The sequence below is a fragment of the Saccopteryx bilineata genome, chromosome 3 (assembly GCF_036850765.1).
Source record: "Saccopteryx bilineata isolate mSacBil1 chromosome 3, mSacBil1_pri_phased_curated, whole genome shotgun sequence".
NCBI classification, from domain to species: domain Eukaryota; kingdom Metazoa; phylum Chordata; class Mammalia; order Chiroptera; family Emballonuridae; genus Saccopteryx; species Saccopteryx bilineata.
Window position 1 is genome coordinate 85,807,848 of NC_089492.1, and position 18,663 is coordinate 85,826,510.

Here is an 18,663-nt window from a genome sequence, read left to right on the forward strand (position 1 = left end):
AACTAAGGTGTCACAACGAAAAACTAATGATTGATGCTTCTCATCTCTCTCTGTTCCTGTCTGTCTGTCCCTATCTATCCTTCTCTCTGACTCTCTCTGTGTCTCTGTAAAAAAAAAAAAAAAATGCAGATTTGACAAACACCCAAATAGAGCTTTTAGAAATGATGATACAATTGTTGAAATAAAACATTCAAAGGATGAATTAAATGAGAGATTTCACTGAAGAAAGAATTAGTGAACAGAAAGAGAGGACTGAAAAAAATAGACTAGAATGCAACACTGGGATGAGAAGGTTGAGAGTGAGAAGGTCTAACATATACCTAATCAGAGTCACTCAATGAGACAATAAAGAGAATAGAGAAAAGGCAATGTTATCCTCACAGACAAACATGAAGGATTTTTCCAAATTGATGGAAGGCATGAATCTACAGATAAAGCATCTAGCCCAGTGCCTGGCACATGGTGGATATGTCTCATTTGGTAGTAGAAGACTTCTTCTCTTGTCCTTCCAGAATCCATAGAATGTGCTTCCACACTTCTTGGATGGTTCCATTCCCTCTAGATCTCCGGAATAACTGCCCTGATGGTGGGGTGGCAGGGGCAGTTCTCTCCTATGCACCCCTGGCTGCAGTGGGAGTGCGGCAGCTCTAAACCAGGTCCTCCTAATTCTGACCTGTGTGTGTGGCAGAGTGAGCTCAGTGATGGCATCGCGATGCTGGTGGCAGGCAACGACCGTGTGCAAGCCGTGATCACACAGATGGAGGAGGTGTGCCAGACCATTGAGGTAAGCCTGTGATGAAAGGGAGGTGGATCATAGTAGTGGGATGAGCTTAGCCAGGCTGCTGGATTTGAATTTCAGCTCTGCTCCTCATTAGTTCAGTGATGTTAGTCCATTTACTTTACTTTTGTGTCCTTTGGTTTTATTTATTTATTTTTATTGTATTTATTTTTAATGGGGTGACATCAGTAAATCAAGATACATATATTCAAAGATAATATGTCCAGGTTATCTTAAAGTTCAATTATGTTGCATACCCATCACCCAAGGTTTTATTTTTAACTACATGAAATAGTGATAATGAGAATGATTTGGCACCTACCTCACTGGATCTTTTTGAGAAACAAATGTGGAATTTAGTTCAAAATAAATATGTAAAAATCAGGCCAGAGACATAGGCAGCACTTGTGATGCTTAAAAGTACTGTGTCATTTGCTGAGAGTAGATCTCAAAAGTTATCACATGAAAAAAAAATTGTAACTATGTATGGTGACAGATGTTCACTAAACATGTTGTGGTGATCACTTCACCATAAATATAACCATTGAATCATTACATTGTACACTTGAAACTTATATGATACTGTATGTCAATTATATCTAAAAAATTATGTTATTGTTATTTCTGGGGGGAAAAATTTGGGAATCAGTAGCCATTGGCTGGAGTCTTGGCTCTGCCACTAATTTGTAGTGTAACTGGTCCCTTCTTTTCTTGGTTCCCCATGACTTACATTAAGTGGGAAGTGGGACAAGTAGCTGGTGCTCTCCCACCTATGAGATCTCATCGTCACTCCTCATCTTTCAGGACAACAGCAGAAGGCAGAAGCAGTTGCTAAACCAGAGGTTCGAGACCCTCTGTGCAGTGCTGGAGGAGCGGAAGGGTGAGCTGCTGCAGGCGCTGGCCCGGGAGCAGGAGGGGAAGCTGCAGCGCGTCAGAGGCCTCATCCGCCAGTACGGCGACCACCTGGAGGTCTCGTCTAAACTGGTGGAGTCCGCCATCCAGTCCATGGAGGAGCCTCAGATGGCGCTCTACCTGCAGGTGGGCCCTGGAGGTGGGTGGCAGGCAGCATAGTGGCTATAGGGGGGGGGCCTTGGCACCGAGAGACCTGGGTTCAAGGCTGATCTCTGGCGCCTACTTGCCCCATGGCCCTGGGCAAATCACCCCTTCTGAGTTCTTTTTTCCTTAAAATTGGGATATGACTCTCCCCCATCTGCCCGCCCCACAGGACTGAGGACTGTGGTGGGTATCAGCAATGGAACATGGCCAGAGGTAGGCACCGTGCTAACTCTCACCTTCCTTCTTCCCTACAGCAGGCCAAGGAGCTGATCAATAAGTGAGTAGGCGGAGCCGGAGGGAAAGGAAGGGGCTGTGCGGGGCTTCGCTGCCCCCGGGAGGGGGTGAGGGTGCTGGGCATTTCCAGATGAGCCGCTCTGCTGTTGCAGGGTCGGGGCAATGTCGAAGGTGGAGCTGGCAGGGCGGCCAGAGCCAGGCTACGAGAGCATGGAGCAATTCACCGTGAGCGTGGAGCACGTGGCCGAAATGCTGAGGACCATCGACTTCCAGCCGGGTGAGGGGCTGCGGGCCCCCGGGACCGGTTACCCAGACCCTCGGGAGGGGCGGGTGGGGGCTGGAGGGGCATCTCAGCCAGCGAAGCGGGGACCCCACCTCACCGGGGTCCTCCTCCGGCCCAGGCGCTTCCGGAGAGGAAGACGATGAGGAGGTGGTGTTGGACGGAGAAGAGGGCGGCGCGGGGCCAGAGGAAGAGCGGCGGGATGGGCCGGAAGGTGAGTGTGGCCCGAGGGACACAGCGGGCCTGGCTAGTGCGCTCCCGTCCTGTCCTCGGCCGATTGCCCTCCCTGCCGGTCCAGGGTTGGCTTGTAGCCCCTACTCCTTTTAAGTGCCCCCCAACACCCAGCAGGAGGGTAGCGCCCTAGCGTAGGTGCAGAAGGACACTTTCTTTTCCACCAGTCGTTCCACCTGTGCTTTGGAAGACCAGAGCGGGTGGGAAGCGAGAGGAGACACCCACATGCCTGGGAAAGGGGCGAGCTGGGGTTCGGAGTTGCCTCGCTTCTCTGGAGCCCCCGCCCACTGAACTTTCTTTCGTGGGGACAGGCCTGCACTGACTCCCCCACCCTGTGAGGGACCCCGCGATCCGGGGTCCTGGCGCTCCGGTCGTGGAGGATCTGCGCAGAGACCTCCGCGCCCCAGCTGGGCGCCCCGCCGCGAGGAAAGCTCAATAAAAGGCTAACGCACCCTGACCTGCAGCTCCGTTCACTGCTCGCTCTCTCAGCCCCGGCTTCGGAAGCGACCCCTCCCCACCGCCCCTCCCGTCCTTGGGTCTGGAACCTGCCGGGGGGCGGGGGAGGCGGAAGTGGGATGAGCCCCTGTTGGGCATCTGGTTGGTATCAGGCACGGACTCCCGAGCCCAGAGCCAAGGGCAAAGAGTGAGGGGTGGTGTGGAGGACTCAGAACGTGGGCTCGTGGGGGACTTAGGGACCGTGGGACACAGGATCCCGGTTGAAAGCCGTTCTCCTGGCGCTCCTCCTGCAGCACCGGTTCCCTCCCGCCGGCCCGGGAGGCCCCACTTTCCCGTGGGTTCCCACTCTGCTGTGGAAGGTTCCCCGCGCCACAACAACAAAGGCCAGAGGCTCTTCAGCACTTTTATTAAAAACTAGTAACGCAGTGAGTGCTCAGGGTATCCCCGGGCCGCGCCGGCCCCGTGGGACTGGGTCAGTTCCGCTCGAGCAGAGGCCAGCCTTGGGGCGTTGGGGAACGGGGTCGAGGTTTTGGGGGCCCCAGTCCCCGCGGTCACTTGCCCACCGAGTCGAATATGATGCGGTTCTGCTCTGCGCGCTCCCGCTGGCTCTGCGTCCGCGCCAGCTCCAGCAGGGTCCGCAGCAGGTGGAACGTGAGGTCGATCGACAGCGGAGGGTCGTCCCGTCGCGGCCGCTCGCCCGAGGTCCCAGGTCCCCATCCGCCCGGGCCGGCGCGGCGTGGGAAGCGCTCGGCCGACAGCAGGAGGAGCGCGCGGGCTCCGCCGCCCCTGTTCCGAGCCCCGGGGCTCCAGCGCAGACTCGGGTCCTGGACCCTGGTCGCCGCCGCCTCCTCTGGGCTCCACTGGCTGCTCCCCGGACGCAGCTGTGCCAGGAGCAGCAGCGCCGCCAGCAGCGCCGCGCGTCCGACCAGCCTCATGGTGCCTCCAGCCCTGGACACATAGGGGCAGCGCAGGGTGAGGCGCACTTGGAGCAGTCGCAGGTGGCGCCACTCCCTTTCCCTCGCACGTCCAGAGTCCCCGCCGGTCCCCTTCGGCTGCCGCCCGGTGCCCACACCTTCCCTGCAGCCCCAGCCTCTGCCACCCTCTCCTCTGTCCCTCCCTCCCTCCCTCTCGGCGGGTCCCGGTGGGTGAGCGCAATGCCGAGTCCTGGCGCCGAGGCAGTCCGGGCGGAAGCTCCAAGCCACTCACAGGTTGCGGGAAGAGTCTGAACAGTGCAGGACGGAGCTTCTGTCCCTGTCCCTCGGGGCGGGCTGAGGGCGCCTTGGGAAACACGGGGTCTGTCCCGGGACTGCCGCCAGCCTTATATAGCTCTAGGACAGCTCCGACTGACGTCAGCGAGGAACATGCACTGATTGTAGAGCAATGACGGCCGCAGCTTCGAGTCCAGCGGGTTGCGAGACCCCGAGGGGCACGTCTCTGGGGCTTGCGCTGGAAGCGACAGAGGACTCAAGTGAGCGAGAAGCTGGCTAGGGCGTAAAAATTGCTCTGGGAGCCAAGAGAGTCGTTCACCGCTTATAACAGTCCGCAGTGACCAGGGCCGGTCCTCAGACCAGACCAGCCCGGATGGCCAGTCTTCTCTGGCACACAAAAGGGTAGCCGGATCGCGGAGCTGTCCGTGGTGCTGACCCTGCCTTCTGCATCCAGAGGGTCCAGCGGCATTGGGAGAAGGCTGTGCTATCCAGACCCAGTTCTTTGCCCCAGGTACCAATTCTGTAAACACAAGCAATCAGGATAGCACAGCTGGAACTCAGCCATCACCATGGTGCCCACCCAAGAAGCAGCTGAAGCAGGCTGAGTTGGCCAGGATTCTTGATCTTATTCCAGCCCAGGATCTAAATTCTAGGGCTGTCTGACTGGGGGATACCATAAAAAAAAAAGAGGGTTTCTGAATCTGAGTGCTTTGAAACCATAAAAAAGCTGGTCCATCTGCTTCTGAACTTGCCCCAAAGTGATAGTTCAGCCAAGTTAATTTTTCTCCTCGGAATCTCAGCAGCGGAAGTATTAATGTATCTTTAACCTCCAGATTAAGATCACTTGGTGGAAAGTAAGGAAACATGGTGTCCTAGTCCAATTGAGGTGCTGTAACAGCAACAACAAAAAAACAACCTACAAACTGAGTAGCTTATAAACAGCAAACATGTATTTCTCATAGTTCTGGAAGTTGGAAAGTTCTAGATCATGGTGCCAGTAGATTTGGTGTCTGATTAGGACCTGCTTAATGGTTCATAAATGGCACCTTCTTGCTGTGTCCCCACATGGCACCTTTTATAAAGGAACTAACCCCATAAGGGCTCTGCCCTCATGACCTAGTCGCCTCCTAAAGGTCCCACCTCCTAATACTATTACCTTGGGCACTAGGTTTTTCATCAGATGAATTTGGGGATTATACAAAAATTTAATTTGTAGGACATGGGCTCAAGTTTCTATTCTACAACTAACTTGTGGTGTGAACAGGACACCTCACTTCTATGGACCTCGGTGTCCTCATGTGTAGATTAGGCTTGGTGGTCTCTAGGCTTCTTCCCATCTCTAGAAAATTTGACTCTCCAGGACTTTTCTGTTGGGTCTTATTCATTGCCTCTGCAGGTTCCAGATTACATTTTTATAACAGGTATGGAGGTACCAAATAAAGAATTTGAGGGCTCCCCAAAGAACCGGAGCTACAGTAGGGCTGGGAACTAGAGAAACAAATGTATCTATGAAGAGCAGGGATACATAGCATTTGCCAAAAATGGGAATAAACTGAAGTTGCCAAGGTCGTTATGGCTCAACAAGTATTTATGGAGTTCCTACTATGTAGTGGGTATAAGACTATTATAAATATTTTAGAGAATTCAAAAGGAGTCAGTTTATATTATATATTATATCATATTATATATAAATGGGCCATTTCATAGTGCTGACCCCATAACTAATCCCCATGAAAACTGATGCTCCCACTTTTTAAAAAAAGATTTTATTTATTGATTTTAGAGAGCAGGAAGAAAGAGAGAAAGAGAAGGGAGGGCACAGGGAGGAGCAGGAAGCATCAACTCAAAGTAGTTGCTTCTCATATATGCCTTGACCAGGCAAGTGTGGAGTTTCAAACCAGCAACCTCAGCATTCCAGGTCAACGCTCTATCCACTGTGCCACCACAGGCCAATGTTCCCACTTTGAGATGATCTGATCCTTCCAGGGTCAAGCTGCATCATTTCAAGGCAGAAGCACTGGAGCGAGGCAAGCTTAGATGTGCCTTCCAGGACAGGTAGGAGTTCCAGATAACAGCAACACACTGGACAACGGCCAACCTAAAGAACAGAAAGGCATTGTGAAGAAGAGGCTGGACATGAAGAAACCAAAAGAGGAGAGAGGAGAGTGTAATGGAGGGGTTATCTCTGAGAACATCCAGATTCCGGTCTCCTTCTTTCAGCTCCCTATGGAGGGACGTGGCTCAGACCAAAACACAACTAGCTCAGGTTCTGCTGCTGTCCCAGAGTTCTGTCTCCTGGACAAGAGCTTCAAAGTAAAATACTCTCAGCCGGCTTGCCTTGCATGGCTGTTATTCATGCCCCTGTCCAGGCTCCTTCCAACTATGTCCATCTTGTACCAGCTGAGATCTCATCTTCAAAACTGTACTGTCTGCCATTGAGAGTAGCACCTGCTTCTCTTCATTTTATCTTGCTTTAGTTTCAATGACTGTTGCAAGGACAATAATGTTTACATTTTGGTCCATATGTCTTCCTTTTAGCTGTGCTATTCATGTATGTTTTGACCACATCCCGTCTGAAGAGTTTCATATTTTTTTGTTCCCTGAGATCCCTTATCTCCAATAATTTAACAGCTCATCTTGAATTCTACTACATATGTACAGTATATATATATTATATATAATACAGCCTATATATATATATATAATTTATTCATTTATTTTTATTGAGAGAGAGAGAGAGAGAGAGAGAGAGAGACAGGAACATGGAGCTTCTCCTGTATGTGCCCTGATTGGGGAATCGAACTGGCAACCTTTGTGCTCTGGGAGGACACTCCAACCAATCGAGCTATTTGGCCAGGGCTTAATTTTTTTTTAAGAGACAGAGAGAGGGAGGGAGAGAAGGGAGAGGAAAGGGAAGCATTCATTTGTTGTTTGACTCAGTTATGCATTCACTGGTTGCTTCCCATGTGTGCCCTGACCCGGGATCAAACTCATAACTTTATTGTTTCAGGACAATGCATTTAACCAACTGAGCTAACTGGCCAGGACCGCTACTATATATTTTTTTTTTGCAGTTTAACAACTACCTCTATTATTAGGGTAAAATAATGCTTTGCAGTGGACTAACCTAACCTACCTGACTCTTTGGTCAACCTTTCTGTCTAATCTATGCTGCAGACCCAGGCACTATCCCTATAGCAAAGGGAGAAAGCTCAGGTGGGATGTAGCCAATGGTTGTGGAGCAGGATCCTCCCTAAGAAGATAAAAGAAGGTCAGTGGGCAGATACTCTGGGCAGGTTCTATAGTGAAGAGGTTCTGAATAAAATGTTCGGGCGGCCCTGGCCGGTTGGCTCAGCGGTAGAGCGTCGGCCTGGCGTGCGGGGGACCCGGGTTCGATTCCCGGCCAGGGCACATAGGAGAAGCACCCATTTGCTTCTCCACCCCCCCCTCCTCCTTCCTCTCTGTCTCTCTCTTCCCCTCCCGCAGCCAAGGCTCCATTGGAGCAAAGATGGCCCGGGCGCTGGGGATGGCTCCTTGGCCTCTGCCCCAGGCGCTAGAGTGGCTCTGGTAGCGGCAGAGCGACGCCCCGGAGGGGCAGAGCATTGCCCCCTGGTGGGCAGAGCGTCGCCCCTGGTGGGTAAGCCGGGTGGATCCCGGTCGGGCGCATGTGGGAGTCTGTCTGACTGTCTCTCCCTGTTTCCAGCATTCAGAAAAATGCAAAAAAAAAAAAAAAAAAAATTCTAATCTTCCTCTATCCTCCTAAAAAATAAAAAAATTTTAAAAAAAATAAAAAATAAAATGTTCGGGCGTCTAGGAGCTCTGATCAGGGCAGAATGTTCGGAGGGGGGGCATCAAAAGTAGCTCATGGTTAAATGAGAATCACTTTATCTACAATTTTTCATAATGTGATTCTCCCTTAAAGGCTGGGGCAGGAATCTGTCATACCTGTAATGAAGGGGAACCAGGTAGAAGTTGGCTAGCTGCACAGCAGGCCAGAGCTACAAGAGAAAGAAGGTAACTGTTGAGGGGCTGCCTCCATCACTCAACCCCAGACTCACTGCCTTGCCTGGTCTTCCTCCAATCTCTATAAACAGAATACAACTTGAAAAACTGGGTGAGTGCTTCCCAGAGCGTGCTGCCCACACTAGGAATGAGAGTAATCCCAATTAAAGGATTTCCATGTCAGGAGGACCCCCAATCCCTGGGCACTTCTGGACTCAAGGAAGCAGGAGAACAGGGAGTGGAGGTGTCAGTTCTTACATAGTAGTTGGTGATAAGGGCATCAGGATAATCCTAAGGAGACAGAGAAGGCACAAATTAATACTCACATTTCCAAGCAACTCATGCCTCTCAGTCCTACTATACACCCAGCGTTTCAAAGAAAACACTCCTACACCACACCTCCCCCGACTCCTCTTCTCCAGAGCCTGGGACTCTACCTGTACATCCACCTGCACCCCCCCCCCAGGCCTGCCTCATTCCCCTGGGTGTGCCAGTCAGACAGCCAGAGATCTTCCCCACGCCTTCCCGGCTCACCCGCTGGAGTTTGGCCCAGTTGTCCTGGGCTGACAGTCCATTGAGTGTCCCTACCAGTGGGAGGAAACAGCCTAGAAAACACGGGGCAAAGCCCCCCTAGAGAAGAGAAATTAAAGTGCTGTGAGCACCTAAGCCCCAACCTCCCCAATGCAGCTCACCCTTCCCAACTTCCTTTTCCTCTTGCTCACCTGATCCAACAGCATTTTCTTAAGAGCATCCGCCTTGGTGGTGCCAGGAACGAGCCGGTCCAAAACCTTGTACCAGCTTCCTACCACAGGGCCCTGAAAGTAAACTCCAGGGAGGGGAGCAGGGATGCAGTGAGGGGAGCATTGGCTTCTATCCTACAAAGCTCCTCCCCAAGCCTTAAAACTAAATCCCAGGGCAAACATACATCCAGGTTGGCTTAGATGTGTGAGAGGCCAAGGGAAACAGACAGACCACTGTGCAATCCCCCAGCTGCCCAGCTGCAGGCAGAACTTACCACAAAGCCACAGCCTAGAGAGACCATGGTCAGGGTCCGGCTAATCTGGTGTTTCCGCAGACCTCGCCTCTCCACCAGCTGCTGTGAGATAACATCACCCAGGCCCATCAGGGACCCTGTGCAGGGTACACAGATGTTCTCAGGACCCTTCCTGGGATGGGCTGCCACTCCAAGGATGAGGCTCTGGCATTCTGAGCCCAAGGGCTTAATTCTGGAGCAAATGGGCAGTCCCTTGCTGCTGCTTCAAAGCTCTCCTCTCCCAAGGATGGTAACACCTCATGTATACTGTTAGGAGCTGGGATGAGCAGCCTTGAGCAGGCCAGGGCCCAAGAACTCTACATTGAGCAATCAAGGGAAGTGAGATTCAGAAAATGCAGCTCAAGAAAGGAGAACCTGAGACACCAGGGGCCGAGCACTAGACTGTCAGAATCGGAAAGGCCTTCCAGGTAACTTAGAGGTGTGGAAATAAAGGTCTGCAGCATTACAGGTAAGAGGAAGAGCCAAGGCAAAAACCCAGTGGCTTCATCTTCTAGACAGTGTCCTTTCCAGGACACCACACTGTGAAAAGTCATGTGTAGAATGGTAAGGAAGCCTGGACTCCCTGCTCCCCAGCACACACCCTGGCCAATGTCCTTCACCTTAGCCTTGGGATCTCTAGTTGTGGAGAACCACAAGAATAAATTTTTCTAAAGTGTTCAAATGGTCCTAGTCAGGAAGATGACGGGTTGAGCTGGTAAGAAGTCCCGCAGGTAGGCCCTGGCCGGATGGCTCAGTGGTAGAGCGTCAGCCTGGCGTGCAAGGGGTCCCGGGTTCGATTCCCGGCCAGGGCACACAGGAGAAGCGCCCATCTGCTTCTCCACCGCTCCCCCTCTCCTTCCTCTCTGTCTCTCTCTTCCCCTCCCGCAGCCGAGGTTCCATTGGAGCAAAGATGGCCCAGGCGCTGGGGATGGCTCTTTGGCCTCTGCCCCAGGCGCTAGAGTGGCTCTGTTTGCGGCAGAGCGACGCCCCGGAGGGGCAGAGCATCGCCCCCTGGTGGGCATGCCAGGTGGATCCCGGTCGGGCGCATGCGGGAGTCTGTCTGACTGTCTCTCCTTGTTTCCAGCTTCAGAAAAATACAAAAAAAAAAAAAAAAATTAATTAATAAAAAAAAAAAATAGTAAAAGAGGTCCTGCAGGGAGGAGTCCTGGCCACCTCTTTGTTCAACCAGGTAAACCCAAATTCCCACTATGAGAATTGGACGCTATTCAGTGGACGCTCTCCCCAAAACAGAATCTGAACGCAATCTCAGATTGCGCTGGCAATCGGTATTATAGCCATTTCTCCCCCAAGCCTTTGCACCCACTTCCCCTCCCCTCTCTTGCACAGGCACCCAGCTCTAAGCAGCCCTTGTCAGATACCCATGACCAGAAGCCAAGACCAAAACCATCACTATTTACAGAGCCCCCTCCCCCCATCAGTTACTGTGGCGTAATGGTTTCTAGCAAATACACACTTATAAATAGGGCTGCTTGGGAGTGACCGTATGATCTCCAGCTCGCCTGTCCATCTTATTGAGTAATGAGAGTCCCCCTTCAGCCCCATTGCCACTACTGTCCCTGTGCCCTCAATTAGCACTGGGCAAACACATCCTCCAACCCCTCTGCTTGGCCCGGAGCTGGCTCTGACGTCCATGCTGGCTGCACACTCCCTACTCTTCCCCCACACCCTCTGCCCAGCCCTGCGCCTGAGCTGCCTCATCAGAGGCAGCTGGGCATGGCAGAGAGCTAGGGCTGCGGCCGGGGCCAGGACACCTGTAGCTGACTCAGGCTGCGGGCCTCAGCTGCTGGCACTCCCAGCCACGGTGCAACTCTGGGACCCCCAGCAAGCCTCTCCTCTCCCTGAAACTCTCATAGCAGTGGACGCTCTCCCCAGAACACAGCTAGTCACAACCTCACAGAGGACAAGGACAGAATCCTAGACTTCTTTGTTCTCTCATCCCCAGCCCCACCTAACCGAGCCCCTGGCAGGTGCTCAGAAAATAAACCAAGTAGCCCTGGCCAGGTAGCTCAGTTGATTAGGGCATTGTCCCAATAAGCCAAGGCTGCGGATTTGATCCCTCGTCAGGGCACATACAAGAATCAACCAATGAATGCATAAATAAGTTGGACAACAAATCGATGTTTCTCTCCCTTCTTCTATCTCTCTAAATTTAATAAATTTTTTTTTAAGGAAAATGTCAAATGTACTGCCCCAAACAACTGGGCATAAAGAGCTAAGTCTCATCCTAGGTCTAGCCCAAAGGACTGCATGCCAGACTCCAGTGGAACTGCAGGCTTGTTCCCCTGGAGAGCACTGAACTCCCTATCCCCTGTCCCGAACAACTTGGGGTCACCAGCTGCATTCCAGGCAGAGAAGGGAGCCGCTCTGGCCATGTACAAAGAGTGGCCCTAAGAAGGCCCAGGAGGGCAGAACAGAAAGGCAGGCACTTGGTAAATGAAAAGATTAACAATTTGACATTCTACTTTAGCAAGATGTTTAGAGTTTACAAAGGGGTCTCACATATTTAGTCCTCACAAAAGGTATGGGAAGTAGAGATCACACCTCCATCTAATGTCTTTGAAAAGAGAGGGAGTTCATAAGGAGTAGACCTGGGGCCTGAACCCAGGCATTCTCTCAAGGAGGAACAGGAGGCCAGGGAATTCCCAGAATAGGCAAGACTCGTGCTTAGGAGCCAGAGGCACCAAGAGGCCCCTGTCACTGCTACTCAAAGGGAGTTCCTGTCCAAACTAGGCCCCAAAGTCCTGCATATCAAAGACAAAGACACTTCTCTGTCTTTTACTTCTTAAAATGTAGGACCATCTTTGTCCCTAGTCACTTGTGGGGAGTGCAAGCAGCAATATTCCTGGGAAAGAAACAGTCATAAAGAGGTGTGTGTTTTCACTCTTCATGCTTGCCAATTGTCACACAAGCTAATGGTGGGGCAAGAATAAAAACCCGACTTCTAGCCCTACAGTCCTGGGAGCCTGCAGTCTTTGAGATAGATTCCAGGCCCCCAAAACATGCACATCAAGCCTGAGAGATACTGAGCAACAGGAGAGCAGCAGGAGGAGTAGGTGGTGTGTAGCTCTGTAGCCCCATTAGGTCTGTCCATTTCAGACAGAACAGGACCCAGAGGTTCCTCCTCTGCCCACAGAACATCAGATCCCTGGGCCTCAGCAACTCCAGGGTGGTCTATGGCTTTGGTCCAAACATAGAGCAAGGCTTTCATTTCTGGTGCAAGTGATTGCGCAGGAAAGGCTGACATTCGGATTCCATACATCTTCCCCAACCCAGACTCTGGGAGTCCTCTGGGCATGCTTGGTCTGGGTCTTGCTTTCCTTGGACTTGTTTCCAGGGGGTTGGGGCTGGAGGCCGACAGAGACATACTGCTTGAGCCCTGATGGGGCAGGGTGAGGGGCTGCTGGGCAGTGATGTCCCAATGCCAGGCTGGGCACAGAGCCCAGCAGGCAGATGCTGGCGCGGGCGTGACATCATACGCCTGGGTTGGAGCCAGTTCTCATGCCGTCACTCGCCACCGGATTCAGCAGAGTGGGGGCGGGTTGGGGGAGAACCTGCCTCTGAGCACAGATGTAATTAGGACCGCCCCTCTGTCTACTAGTGGAAAAGCCCCAACTTTCACACCCTCTTCCTAGACACGGGGGGACTGAGTTCTCTAGTTCTATTTGTTCCTCTCCTGGCTTTTGTGCATGGAGTCCTAGATGCAAGAAAACAGTGTTGATGGAAGAGGCTGAGAGGAGCAGAAAGCTGAAAGGAAGGGCACGAAGCATGCCCTTGAGTACAGGAGACCCGGGTTGTCAGGTATAGCTACTGGCACAGGGCCAGCAGTACTGTTGACTCATTCCTCTCCAGAAGTCTCCAACAATTAAATAGCTGCCTGGCACAGGGGCTTGGTCTGGCAAAGCCCAGAGGGAGCTGGAGACCTGCAATGAAAGGAGAGAGTGCATCCTCTGGAACTGGTCTGAATGTCCTCCCCATTCCTGACCTGGCCCTACCCTACTACTAGAAAATGAGACAAAATGGAGGGTTCTATAGCTTGTCAGGTGTCTAAGCCCAGACCAGCTGGGGCTACACTTAGCATTCTGAGCCCACTAGTCTCAAGTGCAGGGCAGTGTATTGGCAAGTGCCCTAGGTCCTAATGTCAACTCTACCACTGACGTGAGGCATCAGTGCATGTCACCCCCCTTGCCTCAGTTTCCTTCTCTATAAGAGCAGAGGCTGGACTGAATAAGCTCTTACATTCTGGCTTACTTCAGACTCCAGGGAAACCAGTGTCTGCGGGAGCTCAGCTGTTCCCACAGCAGGACCAGGGTGGACTTAAGATAGATGGAGTTGGGCTCTGGGTCCACTGAAGACTGAAAAGGCCCCCAAGAAAGGATGGGAGAAGGTTGGCTCAAATTCTGCAAAACACAGAGCAGACCTCTGCCCAGGCTGCACTGCTCCTGACTGGCTTGGCCCAATCTGGGTGTATAAGACACTTCTTTTAAACCATTTTAGATCTTCTTGATGCACCTATCTCTTACTCCAGCCACTACTGCAATTCAAACTGATAGAGTCTTGCCTCTGGCCTATGCTACACCTGGAGCTGAACTGTTGAATCTTTACTTGGGGACCATGCATGTGCAATCTGGTAGCGCATGGCATTAATGTCCCACGTGGCGAACCTTTGACCAATCTGGGATGGTAGCTGGTGGGTCAAGGTTTCTCCTTTCCTCCAGAAAAGATTATTCACCTGTGTATTGCTAAGCATTTCAAAGAGCTTCTCAGTAAGTTTTAAGGGACTGGGAAACCAGGTGCTTTAAGTGTCCAATTTAATAACATATCCTTATATTAGCTCTCCCTCTTCCCCTCATGGGACTCCTTCCTACTCCCTTTCAAAGAACTTATACAAAAGCTTCAGGTTTTGCTTTTTGGAGAACCAAGCAAGGCTGAGATAGTTGTCCACGTTCAGATTTATGGCAAGTGGAACAAATCCAACCCAAACACCACTATAAAAAGAATAGCTTGCTGTGCCTTGGTTGCCAGTACTCATAGAACAATCTAGGCCAACCCTGGGAGTTTTGACATTTATTAACAGTTTTAAATCTCTAAAGTCTTCATTGAGATAATCCTTACACTGACTATAAGGAGGTCATATAACTAAACTCAAGTTATAAATGAGGAAACACGCTCAAAGAGGTTTACTGACTTGTTCATGCAGCACAACGAATTACTATGGCTTTGAGATTCAAATCTTGGTCTTCTAACTCCAGGTCTGAAGTCTCCATTCTGTTTCCCAGTGTGATGAACTATCCCATGGACCATTAGAAACTACTGTGTTGGGATCTAAAAACAGCTCGATGAGCAATTCCACCTCCTCCCTTTATTTTTAGTTTGATCCAAATACACTGAGCAGCAGGAAAGAAAAAGTCTGAAAGGGTTGGAAAAGTCTGAGAAAAGTGCTACTTAGAGGTTGCTTTGAGGCTGAGCTGTCAGGAATACCGCGGGTGTGGAGCCACAGGGTTGAGCACTAAAAGACAAGCACCCCAGTTCAGCTATCTATTTGCACTTGGGCTCCTTGGAGCTCCAACTCCAGACACACCGTGAGTAGGGAAACACAAGGACTATCCTTTCCTCCCTATCCTTTTTTCTTTTTCTTTTTCTTTTTTTTTTGTATTTTTCTGAAGCTGGAAATGGGGAGAGACAGTCAGACAGACTCCGCATGCGCCCGACCGGGATCCACCCGGCACACCCACCAGGGGGCGACGCTCTGCCCCTCCGGGGCTTTGCTCTGCCGAAACCAGAGCCACTCTAGCGCCTGGGGCAGAGGCCAAGGAGCCATCCCCAGCGCCCGGGCCATCTTTGCTCCAGTGGAGCCTCCGCTGCGGGAGGGGAAGAGAGAGACAGAGAGGAAGGAGAGGGGGAGGGGTGGAGAAGCACATGGGTGCCCCTCCTGTGTGCCCTGGCTGGGAATCGAACCCGGGACTTCTGCACGCCAGGCCAACGCTCTACCACTGAGCCAACCGGCCAGGGCCTTCCTCCCTATTCTTGATGGCCACAAGGGGGAACCTTCCTTCCGGCAGGAAGGAAGATTCCTGAGGGAATCTGAGGCTGGGCAAAGGGCCCAGCGTGTCAGTTCCCATCACAGCCACACAATCCAGCATGAGTCACCACACACGCAGCCAGGTGAGTCATGCAGGCTGACGGACACTCTGAGGACAGGACATAGGGTGGCTGGGCACAGGAGCCTGGAGAGGGGTACAGGGAGGGGCGAAAGAGTCCATCTTTGTTGGCCAGTCACCGAGTGAGGTTTCCAGTGCTGATGTGAGGCTACACTGTAACAGGATCACTGTTCCACCCTGGCTTTCTGTATACCCTACCCTTTCAACAGTCCTCCTCTCAGAAGCCTATGGTCCTGAGTAGAATCCTGTTCCCTTCTCTAAACATAAGCAAGGCCCTATCTTAACCTGATCACTCTTGCACTGCCCCAATACTCCTTATAATTCTTCCCCCTATAAAACTATCTCTGTGCCATCCCTTCTCACATTAGCTAATCTACAAAATTAAAATGGTAACAAATGCATATAAGCTACTGGGTTACCTTTGCATGGTTGCTACACAATTACTGGACTTCGAGTAAAAATAAATCCTTGATTAGTATATTGCTTGGGGATACATACCTAGGTAGTAAAAGAAAACCAAAAGAATGATATAAAGAAAACTCAGGAAACGAGTTCTCTTGTGGGCATAAGTCAGGAAATTAGGGACAGGTGCACAAGCTATCACAAAGTTGGGTACTCACACAGATATATTGTTATAATAGTTTTAAAACTGTACATACATGTCTTAATCATTCTTTTGTATGTTAGGATGTATTCCACAATGAAGAATACTAAGAAAAATAAAGTAAGGCAAGAATCCTGATTCTAGAACTTATTAGGTATGTAATCTAATGGGGACTCAAGTAGGCCTAGAGCCCACAGACCTTTGTGAGCTACGTGTGTGAATGTGATTTGCACATTGTAAAATGTTAGAGGAATATTTATTATGATTAGTTTTCTGAGTTAAAGCCTCCTAGAGCAATGCCTTTATCCTGAAGGGCTGACTCCTCAGCTTTTTGAGGACTTTCAGATCCTAGCCTACAGCTAGGCCAACTCTGCATATCCTTCCTTTAAGGTGGCCCACCCTCCCGACTGGAGACAGCTTGGGATGAGAGACAGCCAATTCTTCAAGGGAGCGGAATAGAAGCAAAAAGTGAGGGAAGTGCGGTAGGCAAGCTGCTGATTTCCAAATTAGCCCACTCTGGTCCCAGAGGGACACTCACCAGCTGTCAGGACCTGCACTTTCCACGGGTGAGCATTCAGGACCCGCTGGTATGCCCGCCAGAGTACCATGCTTCCTGTCAAGCCAAGAGGAGAGGGGTTCACCCCACTGCCCCTCCCCACAATTAAAGAGACGCTGGACTTGCCCTTATGCCCACTCAGACTTCCCCTCCCGCTTTCAATACGTCCGTCCTAAGGGGCCTCGGGAGGGATGCTTCTTGGACAGCTTCCTGTCCCAGGGGTCTCCTGAGACAATCGGGTAAAAGAGGAAGGCTGTGAATGACTATGGAATCCCGGTGGCAACCACCCGCCACCCGCCACCCCCGGCCCTGAAGCAGGGCCTTGGGGGACCTCTGTCCCAGCGAGGTACTCTCATGAGGACAGGTTTGCTCTTTCAAGCCTGGTCGGTCCCCACATTCAGACACTTAGTTGGAACCAGCCCTCATCTTTCCTGAGTCCAACTCCACGCCAGAAATAGGGCCTGTCATTCCTGGGTCTGGAATTATCACATGAACTGTGGGCGTTCGGAGCGCGCAGAAATATGAGCTGCTGACAACAGACCGGGACACTCACCTGGGAGCGAACACAGCCCTCAAACGTGATTGAGCGGCGGCGGCACTTCCGCTGTGAGCCCCGCCCCTTCCGCCTGGCGGGCCGGAAGGCATTCCCTTGCAGCCAGCGCAGGAATGGGAGTGGACTGATTCATCACTAATATTCATAGAGATTGGCTCAGAAACCCCTTTCCCAAGTTAACTAAGCCAGGTCTTGGTGTGGGGCCCGCCGTTCATAACTCCCACCATGGCCTGACCTCTGTCTCATTCTGTTTCTTTCCCCTGCGGCTTCTCAACCTGGAGAGCCTCGCTGTTCCCGAGCCCCAGAACTGGCCAAGGTGCTGACTTCCGTCTCAGTCTTACGAATTAAGTTTGGAAACTATAAACCAGTTAAGTGTGTACGTGTGTATTTGTCTCTAGGTTCTTCACGAGCCTCAGTTGTTTCTTAGAGAGTGGAATTGGGTCTTGTTCATATCTGTCGTCCTCACAGCAACTAGTTCAGTGTTTTGTCCACAACCTTGAGAAATGCTGCATAAAGATGACTTCTCCGTGTAAAGCATTGGGATTACAGAGCCTCAAGGAAGTGTAGGTATTGGTTTCCTAACTAGCAGGCTGGGCAGGCATGGCCATCACTAGAGGAACTTAAGGTACCTCGTTTGTGAAAGAAGAGGGTTGGACTATGTTTAACAAACTGGGCTCCATCCAGTTTTATCGGTTTAGGTTTGTGAGGATGGGTATCACTACAGATTCTTCTTTACCCCAACTTCCAAATATGTAAAGGGCCACGTTTAACAAAGGGTACGGAATTCAAAGTGTTTGTAAACCAATAAATTCGGTAATTTCCTAATTACCCTTTCCAGTTCTAACGTTCTAAAAGTTAAATTTCTTTTTAGGGAGGTGGAAACACCCACAAGATCCCTGGCCATGGATTTGTCAGCCTCTGCTTAACCATATCCAGGGAGCCCACTTTAGGAGGCAGCCATATCTGATTCTTTCAGGCTCTCTACCTGGCTAGCTCCAGCTACAATACATTCAATTCCTATATGATTAAGGTAGGGAGAAACACAGGGAAGAAGCAAGAGTTAGAGGTTACAAACCTTTAACTAAAGGCTCTCTCTTATAAGCAAAACACCATAATAGAAGAGTCCATTTACACTAATAAATATATGATAGTAGACCAAGTGTGGCAGATTAGAAATCTGTATTCTGAAGTCCTTATTCAAACTGCTTAAGCACTTTGAATTTTAATTTATCAAGTAAAATGGAGCAATACCTACCTCATGATTGAGTAACACATGCAAAGTACCTGAAGTAGACCAAGTGCTTAATAAACACGTTTATCCTATACTTGCCTTCCTTCCCTCTTGGAAACACACTGGAGGAAAACTCTTACTCAAGAAATATAGGCCTGACCTGTGGTGGCGCAGTGGATAAAGTATTGACCTGGAATGCTGAGGTTGTCGGTTTGAAACCCTGGGCTTGCCTGGTCAAGGCACATGTGGGAGTTGAAGCTCC

General features: G+C 50.9%; 3 protein-coding genes across 3 annotated transcripts in view; 1 reads left to right on the top strand and 2 right to left on the bottom strand.

Annotated features, from left to right (window-relative positions):
• The window catches only part of TRIM54 (tripartite motif containing 54), a 28,282-nt gene extending 25,246 nt beyond the window's left edge, over window positions 1-3,036 (top strand). Inside the window, exons 4-9 of the mRNA XM_066266757.1 lie at window positions 689-784; window positions 1,583-1,816; window positions 2,089-2,111; window positions 2,221-2,345; window positions 2,470-2,562; window positions 2,891-3,036. Of these exons, the coding sequence (XP_066122854.1) occupies window positions 689-784; window positions 1,583-1,816; window positions 2,089-2,111; window positions 2,221-2,345; window positions 2,470-2,562; window positions 2,891-2,901 (582 nt within the window). The 3' untranslated portion in view covers window positions 2,902-3,036. The remainder of the gene's footprint in view (window positions 1-688; window positions 785-1,582; window positions 1,817-2,088; window positions 2,112-2,220; window positions 2,346-2,469; window positions 2,563-2,890) is intronic.
• Window positions 3,037-3,140: 104 nt separating this feature from the next.
• On the bottom strand, window positions 3,141-5,881 carry UCN (urocortin). Its single transcript, XM_066266759.1, has 2 exons — window positions 4,242-5,881; window positions 3,141-3,983 (listed from the first exon to the last, which is right to left on the bottom strand). The coding sequence occupies exon 2, from the start codon at window positions 3,968-3,970 to the stop codon at window positions 3,587-3,589; it is 384 nt and encodes a 127-aa protein (XP_066122856.1). The 5' UTR covers window positions 3,971-3,983; window positions 4,242-5,881; the 3' UTR covers window positions 3,141-3,586.
• A 134-nt stretch (window positions 5,882-6,015) lies between these two features.
• On the bottom strand, window positions 6,016-17,230 carry MPV17 (mitochondrial inner membrane protein MPV17). Its single transcript, XM_066266758.1, has 8 exons — window positions 17,171-17,230; window positions 16,600-16,674; window positions 9,261-9,376; window positions 8,968-9,060; window positions 8,780-8,875; window positions 8,504-8,536; window positions 8,189-8,241; window positions 6,016-6,341 (listed from the first exon to the last, which is right to left on the bottom strand). Exons 2-8 carry the CDS (start codon window positions 16,667-16,669, stop codon window positions 6,242-6,244), a joined length of 561 nt encoding a protein of 186 aa, XP_066122855.1. The 5' UTR covers window positions 16,670-16,674; window positions 17,171-17,230; the 3' UTR covers window positions 6,016-6,241.
• Between the last annotated feature and the right edge of the window lie 1,433 nt (window positions 17,231-18,663).

Coding starts and splice junctions, on each gene's coding strand:
- UCN (XM_066266759.1), bottom strand. CDS start 3,970: ATGAGGCTGGTCGGACGCGCGGCGCTGCTGGCGGCGCTGCTGCTCCTG.
- MPV17 (XM_066266758.1), bottom strand. CDS start 16,669: ATGGTACTCTGGCGGGCATACCAGCGGGTCCTGAATGCTCACCCGTGG. Junction 8,242..8,503: donor CCCTTATCACCAACTACTAT/GTAAGAACTGAC, acceptor TTTCTCTTGTAG/CTCTGGCCTGCTGTGCAGCT. Junction 6,342..8,188: donor CTGGTTCCCCTTCATTACAG/GTATGACAGATT, acceptor TCTGTTCTTTAG/GTTGGCCGTTGTCCAGTGTG.